This window comes from Felis catus, chromosome F1, assembly GCF_018350175.1.
Source record: "Felis catus isolate Fca126 chromosome F1, F.catus_Fca126_mat1.0, whole genome shotgun sequence".
In the NCBI taxonomy this organism is placed as follows: domain Eukaryota; kingdom Metazoa; phylum Chordata; class Mammalia; order Carnivora; family Felidae; genus Felis; species Felis catus.
In genome coordinates, this window is record NC_058384.1 from 59,817,000 (window position 1) to 59,841,255 (window position 24,256).

Here is a 24,256-nt window from a genome sequence, read left to right on the forward strand (position 1 = left end):
AACCGATGTTCTGTGGAATTCACCCTAAGAAATGCTTCTCTAGGGGCACCTGGGTGGCCCAGTTGTTTAAGGGTCCAACTCTTGGTTTCAGCTCAGGTCATAATCTCATGGTTCCTGGGCTTGAGCCCCGTGTTGGGCTCTGCACTGACAGCGAGGAGCCTGCTTGGGATTTTTCTCTCCCTCTCTGTGCCCCTCCCCGGCTGGTTCTCTCTCTCTTTCAACAAATAAAAAAGTAAACATTAAAAAAAAAAAAATGCTTCTCTATAGTGACTGAGTGTCAAAACAACAGATCATCTTACAAGGAATTAAACAGTATCCTGCTACCTTGGAGGAGGTCCTAAGAGACCTATTTACACGGAGAATAATATTTATTGACTTTAGCTTTATATTAGATAGATGTCTCATGTATAATATCCAGCTAGTAATAATTTATTATAATTGTTCTCTGGCTTAAAAAGTTGTAGATATTTAGTATAAAAAACAATGAGGGAATTTTTTTTCATGTAACGTTTATTTTATTTAGTTTTTATGTTTAAAAATTCTTTAATGTGTTTTTATTCATTTTTGAGAGACAGAGAGTGAGCGGGGGGAGGGGCAGACCGAGAGGGAGACACAGAATCCAAAGCAGGCTCCCGGCTCTGAGCTGTCAGCACAGAGCCCGACGCGGGGTATGAACCCACGGACCACAAGATCATGACCTGAGCTGAAGTCAGACACTCAACCAACTGAGCTACCCAACCACCCCTATTTTATTTTTGAGAGACAGAGAGAGAGCACGAGAGGGAGAAGGGCAGAGAGAGGGAGACACAGCATGTGAAGCAGGCTCCTGGCTCTGAGCTGTCAGCACAGAGCCTGACGCAGGGCTCGAATCCAAGAACCGTGAGATCATGACCTGAGCTGAAGTTGGACGCTGAACCGACTGAGCCACTCAGGTGCCCCTCAGGAATTTTTTATGCAGAATGTGAACATCCTCTCTAATCCTCTCCCCAAGAGTTAATCATAATTATGATTATTATTTCAGTTTTGTTATTTTTATTTTGTTATTATTTTATTTTATTTTGTTATTATTTCAGTTTTGAATATTCATATCTGCAAAGTTTTCTACAATAACTGCTCACTAGCAGAAAAGCTGGTCAGTTTTTGTGAGCTACTGAAAAACATACCTATTAATATTGCAAAAACACTTAAGCATTCAAATAAATATGAGAGCTTTGAAAAATACGTGGGAAAGGAGAACATTTTTCTTTCATGTTTACTTATTTTAGAGAGAGAGAGAGAGCAAGGAAGGGGCAGAGAGACAGGGACAGAGGATCTGAAGCAGGCTCTGCACCGACAGCAGAGAGCCCGACATAGGGCTCAAACTCACAAATCGCGAGATCATGATCGGAGCCAAAGTTGGACGCCTAACCGACCGACTGCACCACCCAGGCGTCCCTGGCAGAGAGGAGCATATTGAAAGTTAAACACAAAAGGGAAGATTAAAGAAGTAAACTCTCAAGAAAAGAAGGCAGAAGATTGAAATCTGATAACTTCCCAAGAAATAGGACACAACAAGATATGAAACAAAGGGAACATTTATATGTTTATTTTAGGGTACTCCAAATACTTATCTTTTGAATATAACATTTGACAATATCATAAAAAGCAGCTTCCACTATGGCTACTATAAATCAAGACGTACTTCCATAGGAAACAATTCACAGGCCCCAAAGAGAAAATGAGTAAAAGACATCGGTAGTTGATAGGTATTAGCTGAAAGGGTGGTATCTCTCATCCATAACCACCCAGGACTTGCAATCCAGATAACTGTCACCCTGTGACCCGAAGCACCACTGCCTGTCATCAGAGAAGACTATAATGAGGCATTCATTTTCCCCTCTCCGTTGGGGTTTTTAGGGATTAAGTGGGGTTTGAAATGACAAGAAAAGGGGTTTTGTAAATAAAACCGTATGAATGAGCATACCAGATCAGACTCATGGATCATTTAATGCAGGACAGGACATCTGGCAACAGCATCCATGGCTATTTTGTGGAAGGATCTCCTTTTCCTCTGCGTTCCCAATTAAAAGTTTCAGGTGCAGTGCTGATAATTATATTTCCTTTTAACAGCTCAGTGTGAAGCATCATAACGTTTTCATCTTGTTCTCAATCCTTCTGTGAGATCACTTTCACCTCCTCCCGCGGACCTTTCTCTGGCTTTGCTGTATGTTTCCTGTGGAATGGACACAGAACTACGTATAGTATTCCAGATGTGAAATCTCACTTTGTTTCATTTACAATGCCATTCTTAATGACCCCCGATTTCTGCTCTTTGGGGCTGAAGAAGGAATCTGAACCAGAATGTTTGAAGAACAAGATGATTGTCTCTCTGTTCTTCCTTTCCTAGACTTAGGTGATAGTCAATCCTTCTTTTAAGTTTGATGGAGAGAAAACTAGACCAGTAAGTCAGGAGACCTAGCTCATGGTCTGGAATTATCAATAAGGAACTCGGTGACTCTATAATTCATTTAAATTGTATGAACTTCAATTTATTCATCTATTAAATGAAGGGATTGACTTCAAGATGTTCTGAGTTCTCTTGCAGATTTGCATTCATATAACTGAGACATTGTAGCCTGTGTGGCACTTTCTCTCCACTCTTATTCCTCGCGAGGACTTTTAGTAGTATATTCCTACTTGGCATTTCACTTACTGGAATTGGTTAGTGTCAACCATAAACATGAATGTTTCACCTTAAATGTAAATGCACTTCAAATGTAACATGCACTTCAAACCTTCAATGTGTAAGGAACCACCCCCACTGTGCATTTTAAAGCTTCTGCTCTTTGTGTCCTAGCTCTAAATTGGAACGGAATCCATTCATTCATTTATACGTTCTTTTATTAAATATTGAGTTCCGGGGCACCTGGGTGGCTTGGCTGGTTAGGCGTCTGACTCTTGACTTCAGCTCTGGTCATAATCCCAGTGTCATGGGATCGAGTCCCATATGGGGCTCTGCCACCGGGCATGGAGTCCACTTGAGATTCTGTCTCTCTCACTCTTAAATTAAAAAAAAATCTATATCTATCTATCTATCTATCTATCTATCTATCGATCTATCGATCTATCGATCTATCGATCTATCTATATATCTATAGTTCCTATTATTTGCCAGTAAGACAGACGTCATTCCTACTCTTACTGCACTCACAATCAAGAAAGAAAAGAAAAACAGGTCCTCGAATAGGCCATGACAAAAAATGTGAAGCTAGGGAAAGCATTAAGGAATATATAGCAGAGACATCTAACCAAGTTCCAGAGCAACTTCAAATTTTTATTTATTTATTTTTAATTTTTTAACATTTATTTACTATTGAGAAACAGAGAGAGACAGAGCATGAGCAGAGGAAGGGCAGAGAGAAGGGAAGACACAGAATCCAAAGCAGGATCTAGGCTCCGAGCTGTCAGCACAGAGCCCAATGTGGGGCTTGAACTCCGGAATTGTGAGATCATGACCTGAGCCAAAGTCAGACGCTTAACCGACGGAGCCACCCAGGCGCCCCAGCAACTTCAAGTTTTTAAAATAACCTTTGGCAGGGCACCTGGGTGGCTCCGTCAGTTAAGCATCTGACTCCCGATTTCGGCTCAGGTCATGATCTTATGGTTCATGAAATAGAGCCCTGCTGTGGGCTCCTCGCTGACGGCACAGAGTCTGCTTGGGAGTCTCTCTCTCCCCCACTATGTGCCTGAGGGCACTCTCTCTCTCTCAAAATAAACAAACTTAAAAAAAAAAAAAAAAAACCCTTTGGCTCCACTATTTGAAACTGAAAATTTAAATAAGTTACACTTGTAGTTCTACTTAAGATAACGTAATTTAAGTAGTAACATTTATAAATTTTCTTTTCCCTAAAAAAGTAGCTATATTCCAGTATCCCTATATCAAGAATACCTTCTAACCCAGGAGAAGAGTTTCCAAATGGCTTTCTATTTCCTCGTAGCTGGAAACCGCTTCCTTCCTTTTATATGGTAGGTAGTAAACAGCAAAGCATTTTTCTCCAAGTGCAAAAGTGGCCTGACATAGGTAAAATGCATCAAATCCAATATAATTTATCTGTTGGTCACAGAAATGTTTCAGCTGTATTCTACATGGAATGTCCCACAAACCAATGTAATGTATTTGCTACAAAGGAACATAATTGGCCAGTACAGACAATGGTCTTTTGTCTATTTAAGAGGGCAAGGCTTCACTGTTGCTGTTACTGTCGAATACTTTTAAATCTTAAATGTAATGGCTTTGACTTTTTAGTATCTCCGTTACATAAGTAATATAGAATTATAGACAAATTAGAAACTCTTAAGTGTGTAAAAAGAAAATAATTACCCTTAAAGTTTTAGTCAGAGATAACTACTATTAACAATTGAGCGTATAACATCTTGATATTCCCCCCTTTCCATTCTTTTATTTAACATACTTCAACTGCACAGATTTGAAGTGATCATCACCCTTATTTTATAACACATTCTCATCACTGACCCTCTTTATTTATTATTTATTTAATAAGCCAATAAACATCTACCACCCTTGCAAGACCTAGAATACTGATGACAAATCACAACTTATTGTCAATGTTCCAAATGTTTTCCTATGCATAATACATATATATTACTCTTTTTTTTTTTAAGTACCTTTTTGGGGCACCTGGATGGCTCAGTTGGTTAAGAATCTGACTCTTGGGGCGCCTGGGTGGCGCAGTCGGTTAAGCGTCCGACTTCAGCCAGGTCACGATCTCGCGGTCCGTGAGTTCGAGCCCCACGTCGGGCTCTGGGCTGATGGCTCAGAGCCTGGAGCCTGTTTCCGATTCTGTGTCTCCCTCTCTCTCTGCCCCTCCCCCGTTCATGCTCTGTCTCTCTCTGTTCCAAAAATAAATAAACGTTGAAAAAAAAAATTTTTTTTAAAGAATCTGACTCTTGATTTCAGCACAGGCCATGATCTCACAGTTCATAAAATCGAGCCCTGCATCAGGCGCTGTGCTGACAGCGTGGAGCCTGCTTGGGATTCTCTCTTTCCCTCTCTCTCTCTTTCTCTGTCCCTACTCTGTTTTTGCTCCCTCTCCCTCAGAATAAACATTTATAAATAAATAAATAAATACATACATAAATAAATAAATAAATAAATAAATAAATAAATAAATAAAGGTCCTTTCTAGTCAAGATTTTATTAGCCAAATCTCCATAGTTAAGAGATTGCACTAAAAAGCAACGTTTGCTCTAACACATATTTACCAAAGAGCCAATATAGTCACATAATATACTGTGAACTTGCAGTGAAATCAATATGCATTTATATAATTTTAAACACCGAATAGTATTCCATTGCATTCGTTATAATGTATTTAATTACTCCTCTTTTTTAGCATTTAGATATTCTGCTTTTTTTCAATTTTTAAATTGGGTCCCTGCGTGGCTCAGTGGGTTAAGCATCTGACTTTGGCTCAGGTCATGATCTCATGGTTCTTGAGTTCCAGTCCTGTACCAGGTAAGTTCAAGCCCTGCTTCTCTCTCTCTGCCCCTTGTAAGATTCTCTGTCTCTCTTCTTGCCTCGCTCTCAAAAATAAAATAAAATTTTAAAATTTAAGGCTATGAAAACATCCTTAAAAATGCTTAATCGCCCATCCTCTGATTATTTCCTATTGTTGGATCAAAGGATATGCACATCTTCAAGCCCTTTGATACATTATGATAAATTACTTTTAAAGTATTTTTTAATGGTTATTAATGTTTGAAAGAGAGAGAGAGAGGGAGAAGGGGAGAGGCAGAGAGAGAGGGAGACAGAGGATCTGAAGCAGGCTCTGTGGTATGTGGGTCTTGAACTAACAAACCAGGAGATCATGACTTGAGCTGAAGTTGGATACTTAACTGACTGAGCCACCCAGGCACCCTTATGATAAATTGCTTTTAAAGTTTAAACCCATTTAGGCTCCAATAGCAGAAGTTCCTGATGCCAGAAACCCCAGGCAGCTGGAAGTTGCTGGAGTGAATACAACAGGTTAGACCGAGGGTGGACAGAGCACTGACAGAGTCTGTTACGCTTTACAAAGAGATGGCATATAGATCATTTAATTTGGGATATTTTGGCATACTTTTAGGTCGTATGTGCAAGAGTAACCGTATACCTCATGATGAATGGAGGTGTGCCTGGCTGGTTTAGTTGGTAGAGCGTGTGACTCTTGATATTGGGATTTTGAATTCGAGCCCCATGCTGGATGTAGACACTATTTAAAAATAAAATCTTTAGTGGCCCTGGGTGGCTCAGTTGGTTAAGCATCCAACTCTCGATTTCAGCTCAGGTCCTGATCTCACAGTTTGTGAGTTCGAGCCCCACATCAGGCTCTGTGCTGGCGGCATGGAATGGGCTTGGGATTCTTTCTCTCTCTCCCTCTCTCTCTGCCCCTTCCCTGCTCATGCTGTCTCTCTCTCTCAAAATAAATAAGTAAACACAAAAGTAAAATAAAATAAAATAAAATAAAATAAAATCTCAAAACAAAACAAAACATGATGAATGAAAAGTCACAGAAACAAAATTTAGTATGGCCAGAGGTGAAAAGTTCTCTCAGAAAAAAAAAACAAAAAACAAATTATATGATAAAGACTGTGGAAATCAATTAGAAAAACAATAACTGTTAAATCCCCTCCAATTTTTATGTACCTGTGACCTTTAGGCCAACTTGAAATGTGCACTATATAAGCCTACAGGTAGATGAAGACAAAGAAAATATTTTTAAACTCTTACATGATTGTATATTTGCATATTTAAGGACTTTTCTAACCTGAATTAGTAATATTCTAACATCATTCCAGTCCTTCCGTTTACCCATTATTTTAGGTTTCAAAAATGGTAACAACTTTGTAAAATAAAATTTATATCTATATATCTATATTTATATAAAATAGGTAATATAAACACAAGGTAAACAAAATTAAGCAATTTGAGGGGCACCTGGGAGGCTCAGTCGGTTAACCAACCGACGTTGGCTCAGGTCATGATCTCATGGTTGGTGAGTTCGAGCCTCACATAGGGCTTTCTACTGTTGGCACAGAGCCTACTTCAGATCCTGTGTCTCTTTCTCTGCCCTTTCCCCACTTGTGTGCTCTTAATAAATAAACATTTAAAAAAATTAAGCAATTTGAAAGAGTATACAATAAAAAAGTACATCTTTACCATGTGTATTCCCAGTGTTACTACCCAAAAGTAGTCACTCTTACTGGTTTCTCGTGTATCCTTTTTTTTTTTTTTTAAAGGGAGAACAGAGAATTTTTTTTTAACGTTTATTTACTTTTGAGACAGAGAGACAGAGCATGAACGGGGGAGGGTCAGAGAGAGAGGGAGACACAGAATCCGAAACAGGCTCCAGGCTCTGAGCTGTCAGCACAGAGCCCGACGCGGGGCTCGAACTCATGGCCCGCGAGATCATGACCTGAGCCGAAGTCGGCCGCTCAACCGACTGAGCCATCCAGGCGCCCCTCATGTATCCTTAAGACAGTCTATGAAAAAGACAAATACACACACATATATGTACACAAATACATCCATGAGTGTGTCTGTGCATGTATGTGTAGATTCTACCTCCAATTAAAAAAAAAAGTAGCATATGCTATAAACCCTTCTGCATTTTGTTTTTATCACTCTATCTTAGAGAACATTCCTTATCAGTACAAAGGTATTTGCCTTGTTAAAAAGTTTTCTTTTAATTAAAGGCTAAATAGATAACCTGAGATATGTTATAACAAGAAAAAGATGAGGAAGATACCCATTCATTCATTCCTTTACTTACTCATTCAACATGTATTGAATGTTCACCATTTTTGAGGCACGTATCAGGAGCATAAAGATGAATTAGAAACCATTTCTACCTTCTAGGAGTCACAGACTGTTACAAAAACACACTCACATAGGGGTGCCTGAGTGGCTCAGTCTGTTAAGCATCTGACTCTTGGTTTCGGCTCAGGTCATGATCTCGAGGTTTCCTTAGTTCAAGCCCCGTGTCCAGCTCTGCACTGGCGGTGTGAAGCTTGCTTGGAAGTCTCTGTCTCCTTTCTCCCTGCCCCTCCCCAACTCGCGCTGTCTCTGCCCTCTCAAAATAAATAAATGAACTTAAAAATAAAGAGAAATACATGCACACAAACAATTAAGCAACCATAATACGATGAGATGTGATATTATGGTATACCGTGGCAACACAAAGGATTAAGTAATCAACTCTACTTGTGCCAGGAACAAATGCTAAGCACCTCATAGCCATTATCTCAATGAGGCTCACTGGAACCCTATTAAATGCCTGCGGGGTATCCTTATTAGTCAGGGTTTCATTAGCTAGTTCCCCACAGTTAAGAGATTGCACGAAGAAACAACAGTTTCCCTATTATATATTTACCAATAAACCAATTATCTAAAAAATGAATCATTAAACATCCCTCCTGATTTAACATACCCTTCTACTCCATTCATCTCTTTGCAAACTCAGTCCAAAGCATTTGCAAAGTGAAATGGTAAATCTCTTGTAAAAGAGGTAGGACTTTCATAAAGTCATGAAAAATGATAGTGGAGAACTGCTCCAATTATAAGGAAAGCCACTGACAAAAATAAGGATGTTGTGAAAGTAGACTAGTTAATCATTGGAAAAGAAAAAACCAACAGGGGTAGTGGTATAAACAGACATTTCACAAGACAATTATTTGAAGGGGAAAGGATCTAAAAGCAAAGCATCTTTCTGTTTTATGTAAGCCTCGTGGTAATCAAAAATCTATAGCAGATACACAAAAGGTAATGGCAAAGAAGTCTAAGCATACCACTACAGAATATCATCAAATCTCACAGAGAACAAGAGAAGAAGGAAAGAATAAAGGAATTAAGAAATAGCCAGAAAGCAATGAAGAAAATGGCAATAGTAAGTTCATAGTTATCAATAATTACTTTAAATGTAAATGGCCTACATTCTCCAAGGAAAAGACATAAAGTGTCCAAATGGATTTAAAAAAAGAAAGAAAGAAAAAAAGACCCAACTATCTATAAGAGACTCATGAGCTTTAAGAACACACGCAGACGGAAAGAGTGGGAAAAGATATTCCATGCAAGTGGAAATCAAAAGAAAGTAGGAATAACTATACTTAAGTCACACAAAATGGATATTAAGGCAAAGATTGTAATAAGAAATGAAAAAAGGTCATTCATATATTGTACCTAAAAGAGAGTACAACATTTGTAAATATTTATGCACCCAGTATAGAAGCATCTAAATATATACAGCAAATATTAACAGACCTCAAGGGAGAAATAGCAATATAGTAATGGTAGGAGACTTCAATAACCTACTTTCAACAATGCGTAGATAATAGGAACAGAAAATCCATAAGGAAACATTGCACTTAAACTACATGTTATAACAGATAGACTTAGCCATTTACAGAAAACAATAATCCAACAGGAGCAGAACGCACATTCTTCTTAAGTGCACATGGAATATTCTCTGGGAGAGATCATGTTAGGCCACAAAACAAGTATTAATACACTTAAGAAGACTAATATGTCTAGCATCTTCTTTGATCACAGGGTATGAAACTAGGAATCAATCACAAGAAGAAACCTGCAAAATTCACAAATATGTGGGGATTAAACAACATGCTACCGAACAACCAAAGGTCAAAGAAAAAAAAAAGAAATTTAAAAATACCTTGAGACACATGAAAATGGGAACACAATATACCAAACCTTATGGGATGCAGCAAAAGCAGTGCTAGGAGGTAAGTTCATAGTGATAACACCTACATTAAGAAAAAAAGCCTCTGAGAGGCATAGAGATTGGAGTAGTCCGGTGAACTTTGCAATGTTGGTCCTCATGGGGAAAACTCTGACATCTAAGAATTAGTACAACGGAAAGCTTAAAAAAGTTCTGTGATCTTCACTTACACTCGGCTCTTTCAAATAAATATTTACTTTTGTATCTAATTTTGATCCTATCTTGATTTTGCCATATTGTTTTTCTCAAAGGGAGTCCCCAGAATTGTGTAAGCTTTGGGTCACAAAGCTTAGATATACCTCTGGTAGAAACCTTAGAATTATTTAAGTATTCTCATTTACTTCATCTTATGTGTTCTAAGAATTACTATTCCATCCTACAAAAGGTTCTTGGTTTATCTCCTTCTCAATTTCTGCTGCTACTACTTGGTTCAGGGCTCCCTTACTTGAAAACTGCATCATGATGATGGCCTGATACTTGGTTCCTCTGTGATCTCTCAAAAATATATCTATCCTATGTAAAACCGCCAGACTAATTTTTTTTTTCCTTCACAGAAACACTTACTTTGCAGAATTCCCATCCAAGCTCAAGATATTTTGGTGACTTTCCACTATTACTGATCTTCTAAATTAAGATGCTTAAATGCCCAGGCAGGAGTAGTAATCTATCAGAGGGTACCTGAGGCCACAAGGGAAATGTGACATATCTTTCTAGAGTATCATATTTGATGGTAAGTAATTTAAAAGATTACTCCCCACCTTCCCCACTGTCTTCTTCTACTTATACTGATATAGAGTTGAATGCGAAAAGAATTTTTTGGGGGGCACTGGGTGGCTCAATTGGTCAGGCGTCCGACTCCTGATATCGGCTCAGGAACTCACGGTTCATGAGTTCGAGCCCCACACTGAGCTCCTCACCGACCATGTGGATCCTGCTTGGGATTCTCTCTTGCTCTCTCTCAAAATAAAATAAATAAACTCAAAAAAAAAATTATGTATTTTCTTTTGAGAGAGAGTGGGCAAGGGAAGGAGGAGCAGAGAGAAAATCCCAAGCTAACAGCACGGAGCCTGACACAGGGCTCAAACTCACGAATTGTGAGATCATGACTTGAGCTAAAATCAAGAGTCAGAAGCTTAACTGAGTCAGCCACCCAGGCACCCAAAAATAAAAAAAATTTTTTGAGCTCAGATGCAGAGAATTCAATTCATCATTATTCTTGGTTCATGACCATCATTGGTGTGTTCAAGGGCCTCAAGCATTCATTCATTTAGTCTTTCATTTAAAATAGCAAATATCCATGAAGTCACCACCAACATGAAAACCAAGACATGAATTTACATTTACATATACACCTCTTTGATCCTCCATTGCATCACTATTATTATCGGTAACTTTATAAAAAGTCTACCACATGCTGTAATTCTTAAGGACTTACTCTTTCCACTCAATATTATATTGCTAGGATTAATCCATGTTTTGGCATATATAACTCTAGTACATTCATTTGGAATGTTGTATAAATATGCCCTAATTGATTTATCTATTCCTCGACATGTAGATAGGCATTTGAGTTATTTTCAGATCTTGGTATTAAAGAGGGTGCTCACATGAACTTTTTTTTTTTTTTATTTTTTTATTTTAAAGCAAGTTGGAAAGAGGGGCAGAGGGAGAGAATCTTAAGCAGGCTAGAGAGAGACAGAATCTTTTTTAAAAAAGATTTTTTTAAAAAAAATATTTATTTATTTTTGATAGAAAGAGAGCTCGAGTAGGGGAGGGGCAGGCTGAGAGAGGGGGATCGAGGATCAGAAGTGGGTTCTGTGTTGACAGCAGCCAGCCCAATGCGGGGCTCAAACTCATGAACTGTGAGATCATGACCTGAGTCGAAGTCAGATGCTTAATGAACTAAGCCACCCAGGCGCCCTGAGAGAGAGAATCTTAAGCAGGCTCCATGCTCAGTGAGAGCCCAACATGAAGCTTGAGCCCATGATCCCAGAATCATGCCCTGAGCCAAAATCGAGAGCCAGACACTCAACCGACTGAGCCATCCAGGCTCCCTTCACATGAACACTCTTGTACATTTGTCCTGGTACCTTTTGAAAAGTTTCTTTTGGATATACGCATAAAAGCAAAATGGTTGGTCAAAGGATATGCACATATTTACCTTTACAGAGTAAGGACAAACTTTCCAAGGGGGCCGTACCAATGTATACTCTCACAAGGAATGATTAAGAGATTTTGCTGATCCACATCATCTAGATATGGTCCAACTTAAAAATTACTTAAAAATTATGGTAACATTGGGGCGCCTGGGTGGCTCATTCGGTTAAGCGTCTGACTTCAGCTCAGGTCACGATCTCGCGGTATGTGAGTTCGAGCCCCGCGTCCGGCTCTGTGCTGACTGCTCAGAGCCTGGAGCCTGTTTCCGATTCTGTGTCTCCCTCTCTCTCTGACCCTCCCCCGTTCATGCTCTGTCTCTGTCTCAAAAATAAATAAATGTTAAAAAAAAAACAATTAAAAAAAATTATGGTAACATATACATAACACTAAGTTTACCATTTTAGCCAGGTATAGAGGTACAGTTCAGTGATAAGAAGTCCATTCACATTGTTGTGCAACAATCACACACGACCATCCGTCTCCAGAACTTTCTCATCTTCCCAAATGGAAACTCCATACCTGTTGAAACAATAACCCTCCATTCTTCCCTCTCCCCATAGCAACCACCATTCCACTGTCTTTACGGATTTGACTACTCTAGATACCTCATAAGTGGAATCATGCAGTATTTGTCCTTTTGTGACTGGCATGTTTTGTTTTGTTTTTTTAATTTTTTAACGTTTATTTATTTTTGAGACAGAGACAGAGCATGAACGGGGGAGGGGCAGAGAGAGAGGGAGACACAGAATCGGAAACAGGCTCCAGGCTCTGAGCCATCAGCCCAGAGCCCGACACGGGGCTCGAACTCACGAACCGTGAGATCGTGACCTGGCTGAAGTCGGACGCTTAACTGACTGAGCCACCCAGGTGCCCCTGTCTATGTTTAATGTTTTAAGTAAACACCATACTTTCTCCCACTGTGGTTGTACCATTTTACATTCCTCCCAGCAATGCGTGTTCTAATTTCTCCGTTTCTCCACATCTTCACCAACAGGTTCTTTACTTTTTTTAATGTTTATTTATTTTGAGAGAGAGAGTGAGCAGGGAAGGGGCAGAGAGAGGAGACAGAATCCTGTCAGCACAGAGCCCAATGCAGGGCTTGAACCCACAAACTGTGAGATCATGACCTGAGTGGAAATCAAGTCAGATGCTTAACCAACTGAGCCACCCAGGCGCTCCAGTTTTTTTTAAAGAATTGCCATTCTACCGGATGTGAAGTAGTATCTTATAGATTTGATTTGCATTTTCCTAATGATTAGTGATGTTGAGCATCCCTTTATGTGCTTATTGGCCATGTGTATATTTTCCTTGGAGAAACGTCTGTTTAAGTCCTTTGCTCATTTTTGAGTTGTTTTGTTGTTGTTGAGTTGTAGGAGTTCTTCATCTATTCTGGATTTTAATCTCTTTTATCAATATATGATTTGCAAACATTTTCTCAATCTCATAAATTGCCCTTTTCAGTTTATTGTATCCTTTCGTGCACAAGTTTTAGATTTTGAAGTCCGATTTCTTACTTTTTTCTGCTGTTGCCCATGCTTTTGGTGTCATATCCAAGAAATCATTGTCAAATCCAGCATCATTTTTTCCCCTATGATTTCTTCTAAGAGTTTTATAGTTTTAGCTCTTATGTTCAAGTCTCTGACCCATTGAGTTTTTTGTATATGGTGTAAGATAAGCATGTAACTTCATTCTTTTGCATGTGGATATCCAGTTTCCTAAACACCATTTATTGCAAAGACCGTCCTTTAGCCATTGAATGGTCTTGGTACCCATGTTGAAAAACATTTAACCATATAAGCAAGGGTTTATTTGGGGGCACTCTATTCTATTTCATTTTTTTTTTTAACATTTATTTATTTTTGAGACAGAGAGAGTGTGATCAGGGGAGGAGCAGAGAAAGGGAGACACAGAATGCGAAGCAGGCTCCAGGCTCTGAGCTCTCAGCACAGAGCCCGATGTGGGGCTCGAACCCACGAACCGTGAGATCGTGACCTGAGATGAAGTCGGATGCTTAACTGACTGAGCCACCCAGGCGCCCCTATAGGTCTATTTTTATGCCAGTATCACACTTTTTTGATTGCTGAGGCCTGAGAGTAAGTTTTGAAGTCAGGAAGTAGGAGACTTCCAACTTTATTCTTTTTCAAGATTGCTTTGGCTACTCAGCATCCTTCGAGTTTCCATAGGAATTTCAGGATGGATTTTTCTATTTCTGCAAAAAATGCTGAAATTTTGACAGGGATTGCATTGAATATGTGGACTGTTTAGGGTAGTATTGACATCTTAACAATTGAGAGTTTTTCAACCCATGAACACAAAATGTCTTTGTGTCTTATCATTTCTTTCACCAGTATTTTGTAATTTTCAATGTACAAATCTTTTGCCTCCCTGGTTAAATTTATTCCTAGGTATTTTATTTTTGATGTTATTGCAATTTCCTTTTTGGATTATTATTATGGAAAATAACTGATTTTTGTGTGTGGATTTTGTATTCTGCCACTCTGCCGAAATTTGTCTACTAGTTCTAACAGTTGGTTTTTTTCTGTGGAAACTTTGGGGTTTTCTACATGAGATCTTGTCATTTGTAAACAAAGACTAATTTTAATTTTCCCTTTCCAATTTGATGGCCCAACTTTTCAGACTTTATCTCCAGATCTGAGGTTCTCATTCCCTCCCTTCTGCTCCTTTCTTTTAGATATTTTTGTTAAGTTTATTTATTTATTGTGTGTGTGTGTGAGAGAGAGAACAAGCAGGGGAGGGGCAGAGAGAGAGGGAGAGAGAATCCCAAGCAGGCTCTGCATTGTCAGCACAGAGCCTGATGCACGCCTTGAACTCACGAACTTGAACTCACGAACCAGACCAGATCATGACCAGAGCCAAGATCAAGAGTCAGTTGCTTAACCAACTGAGCCACTCAGGTGCCCCTGCAGTAAAAAATTTTTGAGCATTAAATGGCTACAGCATCAAGCTTAAGACTTCTTATCAGTCTCTCAAATATACAACATAAATCTTAACATTTATTGGTTTATAAACTCACTTAAGAATTGCATTTTAAAAAAACTAGGGCTCTTTGATTCAGGGGAAAAAATGTGCATACCAAGTTCTTTGCACAGTATCAGATTCATGGATCTGCTGAATTTCAACTTTGTACCTCTTATAGATATAATCCAGTTACTTTACCTAGTCAATTCCATTTCTATTGAATATATATTCTCTTTACACATATTGGTTGTTTCTACTACACACAGGCTGTGCTGTCCTCTTTCCCACTCCCAATTCAATGCTTTCAATCACTGATTCTCCCACGTCCTGATTTCACTTTTTCTTCAAAGTCAAGCTAAAATTCCCCATTCTTCCAAGATATTTATCCAACCTATAGTCCTCTCTCCCGAAAAGTATCATTCACTCACTCATTCATTATATATTGAGAAGCTTCTCTGTGCCGGGCCATGTTCCAAAAGTGGGAGATGTAACAAGAAGACAGTTTCTGCCTTCAATCCAGAGTGCTGGGTTGCCCAGAAGGCAAATTAAGCACACACTTGGGACACACACTCACAGTGAAAATCATTTGAAAAAATAAGTATTCCTCATTTGAAAAAATAAGTATTCCAAAAGACAGTAAACTCACATTTCACTTTAGCATTAGTTTTATTTTAAATTGTATTTTGGGAAGGGGCCTCATAATCTTTTCAGTGCTTAACGTTTCTGAAGGTCTTTATCTAGTCCTCCTAGCCTAGTAGAGAAAAAAAACAACAACCTTCCCCTAAAAATCCATTTTTCTCCTGTTTTTTCCAATGTGAATATATTCAGGTACCCAAGGGGGGAAAAATTGGGAGCTGCCCTCAGCTCCTTCCTCTTCTAAATTCTCTATATCCAATCATCTTTGTAGCGGAGAAGGATCACTATTGGCTACGTAAAAGAATGGCTTAGGGGGGGACATAGGTGGGTGTGTAACTAGAGACCATTTAGAAGTCTGTAATGCAAAGGAAGACAATGGTAACCTGAGCTAAAGTGCAGTAGAAGGAATTGAAAGATGTAGAAGAGAGAGAGAGAGAGAGAGAGAGAGAGAGAGAGAAATGAAGTGGGGAGAATTTATCACATTTGGTGATTAGATGTATAGGATAAAGAAGAAGGAATAACTGAGGGTAGTTCCTGTTTTCTGGCTTGAAAACCAAGTGGTGCTACTCTGTAAGAGAAGAAAGGAAGAAGGGAATATCGGAGTTAGTGTAGAAGAACTTGGTATGTTCAGTTTGGGATCTCCAAATGGAAATGCCCACTTGGCAGTCGGATATCAGGTCTGAAAATCAGGACAGAGACTCAGGCTGTAGATACTGCTTTATGGATCATCAGAAGACAGATGGTAACCAAAGTTTTTTTGTTTGTTTGTTTGTTTTAAAATGTTTATTTTTGAGAGAGAAAGACAGAGAGAGGAAGACAGAGGATCCAAAGTGGGCTGTGCGCTGACGGTAGTGAGCCTGATTAGGTGCTCAAACTCACGAACCAGGAGATCATGACCTGAGCCAAAGTTGGACACTTAACCGACTGAGCCACGCAGGTGCCCCATAACCGAAGCTTTTGAAGAGACCAAGAATCCAGGGAAAATGGATAGGAAAAATAAAATTAGTTCAAGGATTATGTGCTAAGTGATTTAATAGAACCAGTAACAATAACAATCAACACTTCACGTGCCCCTTCTCTGAGCCTGGTACTCTTCTAAACACTTTACCCACAAAATCTTTAAAAAAACAACAACAAAAAAACACCTTTGGATTTAGGCCTCACTACCATTATGCTATTGCATATTCTAGGAAACCATGGCACAATGCAGTGAAATGATTTGCTTAAAACTGCACGTCTACTGGAGTGGCGAAGCCAAGATCTGAAGACAGGCGGTCTGACTCCAGAGTGGTGGTCTCAGTCCTACGTAAACCTCAAAGTAGTTCTGGAAGGTAGGCATTTTTATCTCTACGAATTTAAACTCAAGTGAGGCTCAGAGAAGCTAAATCACTGATAGTAATAGGGCTCACACCTAGTGGGGTAGCATTCAAACCTAAGGCCCATATCCGTTCATATCTGTTATAAAGCAGGGGTTTAATTTCTCTCGTCTTTTATGATGCCTGGCCCGGTCCTAAACATTCGTTTAGAACCAGTGTTGTTACTAACACTTCTAATAATCACATCGCAGGTTTAGCTCCCATTTACCTTCCACAAGTTACTGGAGGATGTACCATAACGTAAGATAGTATAAACTAAGGGAGAAGATATGGGTACATGTAATAGTGAATCCTATCCAAGAGAACAATAAAAGGAAGTCCCAGGACAAAAGCCTTGTCATAGGCATGGGGACTGAAGCAGTACAGTAAACTCTGAAATGGTGGTCCTCATGGGGAAAACTTTTGAAATCTAAAAATCTGTACAACTGAAAGATTAAAAAACTTGGGATATAGGATAAAGGAATCTGGTAGAATGTAGGAAATGTGTTATTTTAACTTGCCTCTAGCACTGTTCTTAAACAAGGGTAATAGGGTCATGAATATTGTTGCCCCAGGAAATGTTATCCTAGTAGCCCATGGTTCTGTAGTAAATTTTTACATAGGAGTAATAGACATTCCTCTTACTGTATTGTTGATTGTTACTGTATTGAGGCTTTTTTCACTTAAAAAAATATATATTTGTGTAGAGAGAGTGAGAGAGGCAGGGAGTGAATCCCAAGCAGGTTCCATACCGTCAGCGCACAGCCCAATGCGGGGCTTGAACCTACAAAATGAGACTATGACCTGAGCTGAAAGCAAGACACTTAACAGACTGAGCCATTCAGCCACCCCGCATTTTAACACCTCTGAATGGGATGCATCTTACAATCGACGGCACGTCACGGTTTCCCTATTGTTTATTTTTTCTTAGCCGCTTATGTTTCATCTTACATGTTGGATTTGAGGAACTGTGTCAGGCACAGCTTTAAATGCTTTATAATATACTTTCTCATTTGATCCTCTGAACAGTTTTATGCAGCTTGTATTATTATCACCATTTTGCAGATAAGGGAACTCAGGCTCAAGGACAAGATGTTCAAGGACAGCTGTCAATGAAGTGGCAAAGCTAGAACAGAAAACCAGGTCTGATTTCAAAGGTCATGTTCTTGACAGATGGTAGTTACATTTGTGGTGAGCAGAGCATAACAGCTGTGGAACCACTACCTTGTGCACCTGAAGCTAATGGAACGTTGTGTGTCAACTGTACTTCCATTAAAAAAAAAAAAGAAGAAGTCATGGGGTGCCCGGGGGGCTCAATGGGTTAAGTGTCTGACTTTGGCTCAGGTCATGACCTCCCGGTTTGTGAGCTCGAGCCCCGCGAGCCCCGCGTCTCCGGCTCTGGGCAGGCAGCACTGAGCCTAGAGCTTGCTTCCGATTCTGTGTCTCCCTCCCTGTCTGCCCCTCCCCAGCTTGCACTCTCCTCTCTCTCAAAAATAAACACTAAAAAAACAAAACAAAGAAACAAACAAAAAAAAAAAACCACCACCATTAAAAAAAAAAAAAAGTCATGCATTTCTTGTGCTTCAATATTTACACAAGTGATACAGAGTTGAATAGAAACCTACCCACCCAAACTTTTAGTCCTATGGTGGTCTAGCTCCAATGGGAAGTCTTCTCAACTCCTCCAAGAAGAAACGAATTTGCCTTCATCTATGCTCGCGTATTTTACAAATACCTCGATTATATCTTATTATAATGGATAACTTCCAAGAACCTGGAAGTCAGCAATACTATCTTAATCACCCTCTCTGACCCTACAGGGCCTACCTCTGTACCTACTACCACATAGAAATTCATAGTTCAAAGGAGACAGGTTCTCTGCTGCGAACTCTTAAGAGACGAGAAACGCACATAGAACTAAAAAAGGCCAAAAGTAGCATTACAGAACTCTCAGCACATCGGAGTTTAAGTGAAAAGAACCAGTGGCAGAAAGTACAAGCCAAGGGGAGCCAGTTGAGCCAGCTTCCAGATTTTCATAAACACACACTCCACACAGACATAATCCGTCTGAAAAAGCTGAAAACCTCCGCACAGGCTGAAACCAAGCTTCTGAGGCATTTTCTTTCACTGCTACGGCATTTAAAGCGAGTTACCAGCATCTAGAGATTGAACGTTCACATACATCAAGACTTCTGTATTTTCCTGGAAAGCGCGAAGATAATCAACACCGGGCGCTCCTTCTCCCAGGGAAACTGGCCGGATGTTGAGTATCCATCGTTCCTTTCAGAGAAAATGATCGCTCCCTCGTTCATGCTTAGCGCCTCCCATCGTTTCCTTGTGCCCAGCCTGCATAAGATGATTTATACGCCACCACCGTCGGCATCTGGGTTTATGACCCCTTCTCTGGACTCGCCACTCACTGCTCCACTACACCACGTACTCTCCACCGCCCGCGTCTTTGCCTAGAAAGGCCTCTGCTTCCCCGCAAAGCACTCCTACCCCTCGAAGCACTGCTCCGATTCCTTTCGCGGCTGTCTCTGACCACCCCCTCAACTGGGTCACAGCAGCCTTCGGGCCACACCTCTCTTAAAACCCTAATCGCACCGTCTGTACAAGTCTCTCTCCTTCGCTAGGACGGGCGTTCCTTGAAGCCAGCAGCCACGACTAACTGATTTCCGCGTCCCCAGCTCCAACTCCGTGGCCTGGCACCTAACGCAGGCGTTCAATAAGCCACCTGACCGGCCGTAGAGGCGTGGCTGGGGCAGAGGTGCGGACGAGCGGGCACAGCGGATTCCCGCACGGAGGAGGACGTCCCAACAGCCCGGCGAGCCAGGGCCGCGGGGCCAAGTCTCGCCGCCGCAGTTCCGGCGCGGCCGCTCAAGGCCCAGCTCTCGCGAGATTGGGCCTGAGCGCCAGCCCTCGGGGCGGCGTGGTTCCCGCTGTGTTCGCGCGGCCACGCAACCCTCCGGAAGTAGCCCTTCCGGCGCCGTGCCCCGGAAGCGGAAGTGTGGCTCCGGGCTGTCAGAGAGCGTTGCTCGGTGGTCCTGAAATCTAGGGAAGCCGTTTTCGCTTCATTTTTGCTGGCTCTCGAGCGCTTCCCCCCTGGCGGGTGGGAGTGCAGAGAGGAAAGCGCAAGATGAGCACCATGTTCGCGGACACGCTGCTCATCGTTTTTATCTCCGTGTGCACGGCTCTTCTCGCCGAGGGTGAGAGCGGCTGCTTCTCTGACGTTTGATCAGCTTCCGAGGGGAAGGATCCTAAGGCGCGGGACCGTCGGGCCACCAAGGGAGTGGTCGCGAGCGTTGCTTGCTTAGGGTTGGGATGGGAGGGCTCATCCAGGGAATCGGGGTAACGCGGGAACAGGAGCGGGAGGGGTCGCTAGGGTAGATTTCACTTGCGTATTTGTGGAGACACCTTCATATCATGTCTCCGTTGTTTTGGTTGAAGACTCCATTGTCTTAACATTCGAAAAAAGTTAACTGCTGGTAAATATAAAGCCAAAAGTTGAAATCCTTCCTTACCCAGCAGTCCCCACTAATAAGTTTGTTGTGAGCGTTATACACATTTCTCTATTAGCATGTTGCTTTTGATGTTTCAGGCATCACCTGGGTCCTGGTGTACAGGACAGACAAGTACAAGAGACTGAAAGCGGAGGTGGAAAAACAGAGTAAAAAATGTGAGTATGGCAACAGCCTTTAGCTGTAGCTCCCATATATCAAGTTCATTGAGCGCATGCATGTTCACAGTAAATATTTTAGGAGCACCAACCGATACAAAAACTGTATAGGAATACAGAGGTGAATCCGATTTGAATTGGAGCTATATATAGATATGTGCAGTATTGGATATTTTTATGCAAAACGTGTAATACAAATGGCAGTGCTACGGGACATGAGAAGTACTTGTTATGTGCTGTGGTGGTTCTAAAAAAGAGATCCCGTTCACTTTTGAGCAGCCCTGGAAGCGTTTGTGATGCAGATGGCCTTGGTGTCCTCCTTGGGTAGTTAGAAATGGGATAGAGAACGAGATGGGGGAAGGATTGGGGGTGAAGAAAATAGCATGTGTGCAAAAATGTGGGCATTTTAACAAGAAAGTGTGTTTGGAGACCAGTAGGTCATTATGATTAGTATCAAGGTAAGCAGTGTCTTCAGGGATAAGCCAAGGTTCTGATGTGTGAGGAGGTTGATGGAGTTTGAGAAGAAGGTTAAGAACACGTAGAGTTTGCTGTCTTTGAAATAGAGCAGGAATTCTCCAGGACGCAGCTGAGGGAGCTGCGAGAGGTATTACGTGAATGGTTCCTTCCAGGTTTGATGTGGCTTTCAGTGTCCTTTTCTTCAGTGTCCTTTAAAATTTTTTTTTTCAACGTTTATTTTTTTGGGGGGACAGAGAGAGACAGAGCATGAACGGGGGAGGGGCAGAGAGAGAGGGAGACACGGAATCGGAAACAGGCTCCAGGCTCTGAGCCATCAGCCCAGAGCCTGACGCAGGGCTCGAACTCACGGACCGCGAGATCGTGACCTGGCTGAAGTCGGAGGCTTAACCGACTGCGCCACCCAGGCGCCCCTACCTTTTAAAGATTAAATATAACTTTTGTATCTTAACATTTCTATGACTTTCTGTATTCTATGACATACCTTTATGTCTTCATAAGAGTTTATAGGGTTTTCTTCTTTGCAGTATCTTACCTGATCCGCATAGTAGCCATTTATGGTTATATAAACATTACCGTCTCTGTATAGAAAAGAGATTGAGACTCGGAAAGGTTAAATGACATACTAATGTCTCAGCAAACAAAGAATTAGAATCCAAACTTCTACTTTCAAAATTATAGTTTGCTGCTCCTTCACTTATTCAATGTGGATAATGTACCTCCACACATAGAAACCAAGCTCATTATCTTTACCTTCACTAATGTGGTCCTCTTCCAGTATTGCCCTATGTGGTGAATGGTACCTCCATGCCTCCGATAGTGCAAACCTGAAACCTTGACTGTGAACCTTTCTTCACTTGACTTTCAGGTTTTGCTCTTGTCTTGCTGATCATTCTGTTGCAGTTTCCTTGTTGGTTACTCTTCTTAACCTCCTATTGTTGGTGACTCCAAATTTGTTTTTATCTCTTTTTTTTTAATGTTTATTTATTTTCTGAGAGAGAGAGAGAGACAGAGCACGAGCAGGGGAGAAGCAGAGAGAGGGAGACACAGAATCCGAAGCAGGCTCCAGGCTCTGAGCTGTCAGCACAGAGCCCGACGCGGGGCTTGAACTCACAAGCCAGGAGATCATGACCTGAGCCGAAGCCGGACGCTCAACTGACTGAGCCACCCAGGCGCCCTATTTTTAATCTCTATACTCACTCCCTTGGTGAACTCAATCATGTGCTATATTTGGCAATGGCACCTCAATTTATATCCTGAGCTCTCTGTTCTTAACGCGGGATTCATATATCCCTGTAAAAGCTCACCTTGTGGTGAGCTTAGCATAACATGTAAAGGAGTTGGATCAGTATGTTGTATACCTGAAATGTAACATTATGTGTCAGCTATACTCGAAGAAATTTTTAAAGATTCATGTCTCAGTTTGGTCGATTACACTGTAATGTCTAATACACATTTCAAACCCAGCATATCCAAATTGAATACTTGTTTCTCACTTCCAAGCCTCCTTCCTTGGTAGCAATCATGATGGCAAGTCTATCCTTCTACTTGCTCAGGCCGTAATCCTTGTGCAATTATCTTTAACTCTTCTCTCACACCCCACATCTAAGACTTTTGCACCACCTTCAGATACATTCAGAATCTGACCACTTTTCATCACCTCCATTGATAACTACCACAGTCCAAGACACCTTCATCCTTTGCATGAATTATTGCCACAGTCTCCAGCAGGTGTTTCTGTTTACCTGTGGTCTGTCCCCAAGATAACACAGAATGATCCTTTTTAAAGACTCTTGGCTCATGTCCCGTCTCTGCTCATAACCCTGTGATGGGGTCCCATTTTCACTCAAGAAGAGCCAAAGTCCTTACAGTGGCCTACAGAGCCTCCCCTATTTCTACTCTGATACACTTTTCCTCTCAACACCCTCTGCTTCAACCACACTGACCTGCTTGCTGTTCACTGTATATCAGCCATACTCCTGTGCTGGGACCTTTCTACTGGCTCTTCCATCTGCCTAGAATGTTCATGTCTATGATGTCTGCTCAGCTAAGCCTCTTACCTTCAAATCTTTACTCAAAGTTTACTTCTATGAGTCTTCATTTGACCACTGTCTTTGAAACTGCTCATCTCTTCTCCCACTACTACTCCTCATTTTCCATATCCTGCTCTATTTTTTCCCCCATGGTTCTTGTCACTTTCTAGTATATGATTTATTTGTGTATTGTGTTACTGTTTATTGTTTATCTCCACTTGCTAAAACAAAAGCTTCACTAGGACAGGGTTTTTGTTGTTGTTGTTCTGATATATTCCACGCACCTAGAACAGTGACTGGCACGTAGTAAATGTTTCATAAATATTTGCTGATTTGAATACTTTCTTCTCTCCCTCTGTATGTGCAGTCTACCCTCAAGTTACTATTCTCCTCTTGGAAAACTTTCAGTCTCTCTACATCCCTCCAGTCCTGCCACCTCCACATGGTCTAAACTTGTATCATGTTTCATTTCATCTACTGCAGTAGCCTCCTCATTGGTCTCCCTGCAGCCACTCGAATTTATTCTCTATAGTACATCTAGAGTAATTTTTTCAAGACACAAATCTTATGTTACTTCCCTTCTTTTTTTGTTTTTTGTTTTGATGTTTATTTATTTTTGAGAGAGAGGGAGACAGAGCACAAGCAGGGGAGGGGCAGAGAGAGAGGGAGACACAGAATCCAAAGCAGGCTCCAGGCTCCGAGCTGTCAGCACAGAGCCCGACGCGGGATTCAAACCCACAAACAGCGACCTGAGCCACCCAGGCACCCGTTTAATACAACTTTTAGAAATAATACATGTACTGTACTGTTTGCTAGTAAGGGAAGTATGCTGAGATAATATACAGAACAAAGAATGTAAATAAACTAAGTAAAGGTAATTTTTGACATACCTATTCTTAGTGCATTCATAGGTGGACTATGATAGGTGGATAGATCAAAGATAGTAAATATAAAATTTAAATATGTTACATTATTCCTCTTTATTTAAAATTTTTTTTAATGTTTATTTATTTATTTATTTATTTTTAATTTTTTTTTCAACGTTTTTATTTATTTTTGGGACAGAGAGAGACAGAGCACGAACGGGGGAGGGGCAGAGAGAGAGGAAGACGCAGAATTGGAAACAGGCTCCAGGCTCTGAGCCATCAGCCTAGAGCCTGACGCGGGGCTCAA

General features: G+C 40.9%; 1 protein-coding gene and 1 long non-coding RNA gene across 4 annotated transcripts in view; one reads left to right on the forward strand and one right to left on the reverse strand.

Annotated features, from left to right (window-relative positions):
* The window catches only part of LOC102900505, a 28,671-nt gene extending 8,824 nt beyond the window's left edge, over positions 1-19,847 (reverse strand). The window contains exons 1-2 of one of the 3 annotated variants that reach the window (XR_006592055.1): positions 19,083-19,824; positions 1,964-2,212 (exon numbers count right to left, since the gene is read on the reverse strand). This is a non-coding gene — a long non-coding RNA (uncharacterized LOC102900505). Of the gene's footprint in view, positions 1-1,558; positions 2,213-19,082 lie in introns of those variants that run through there. The other 2 variants (XR_442296.5, XR_002739056.2) reach the window with 2 other exon arrangements.
* A 34-nt stretch (positions 19,848-19,881) lies between these two features.
* Positions 19,882-24,256, forward strand: part of TMCO1 (transmembrane and coiled-coil domains 1) — a 39,704-nt gene continuing 35,329 nt past the window's right edge. Inside the window, exons 1-2 of the mRNA XM_023247216.2 lie at positions 19,882-20,106; positions 20,499-20,576. Of these exons, the coding sequence (XP_023102984.1) occupies positions 20,037-20,106; positions 20,499-20,576 (148 nt within the window). The 5' untranslated portion in view covers positions 19,882-20,036. The remainder of the gene's footprint in view (positions 20,107-20,498; positions 20,577-24,256) is intronic.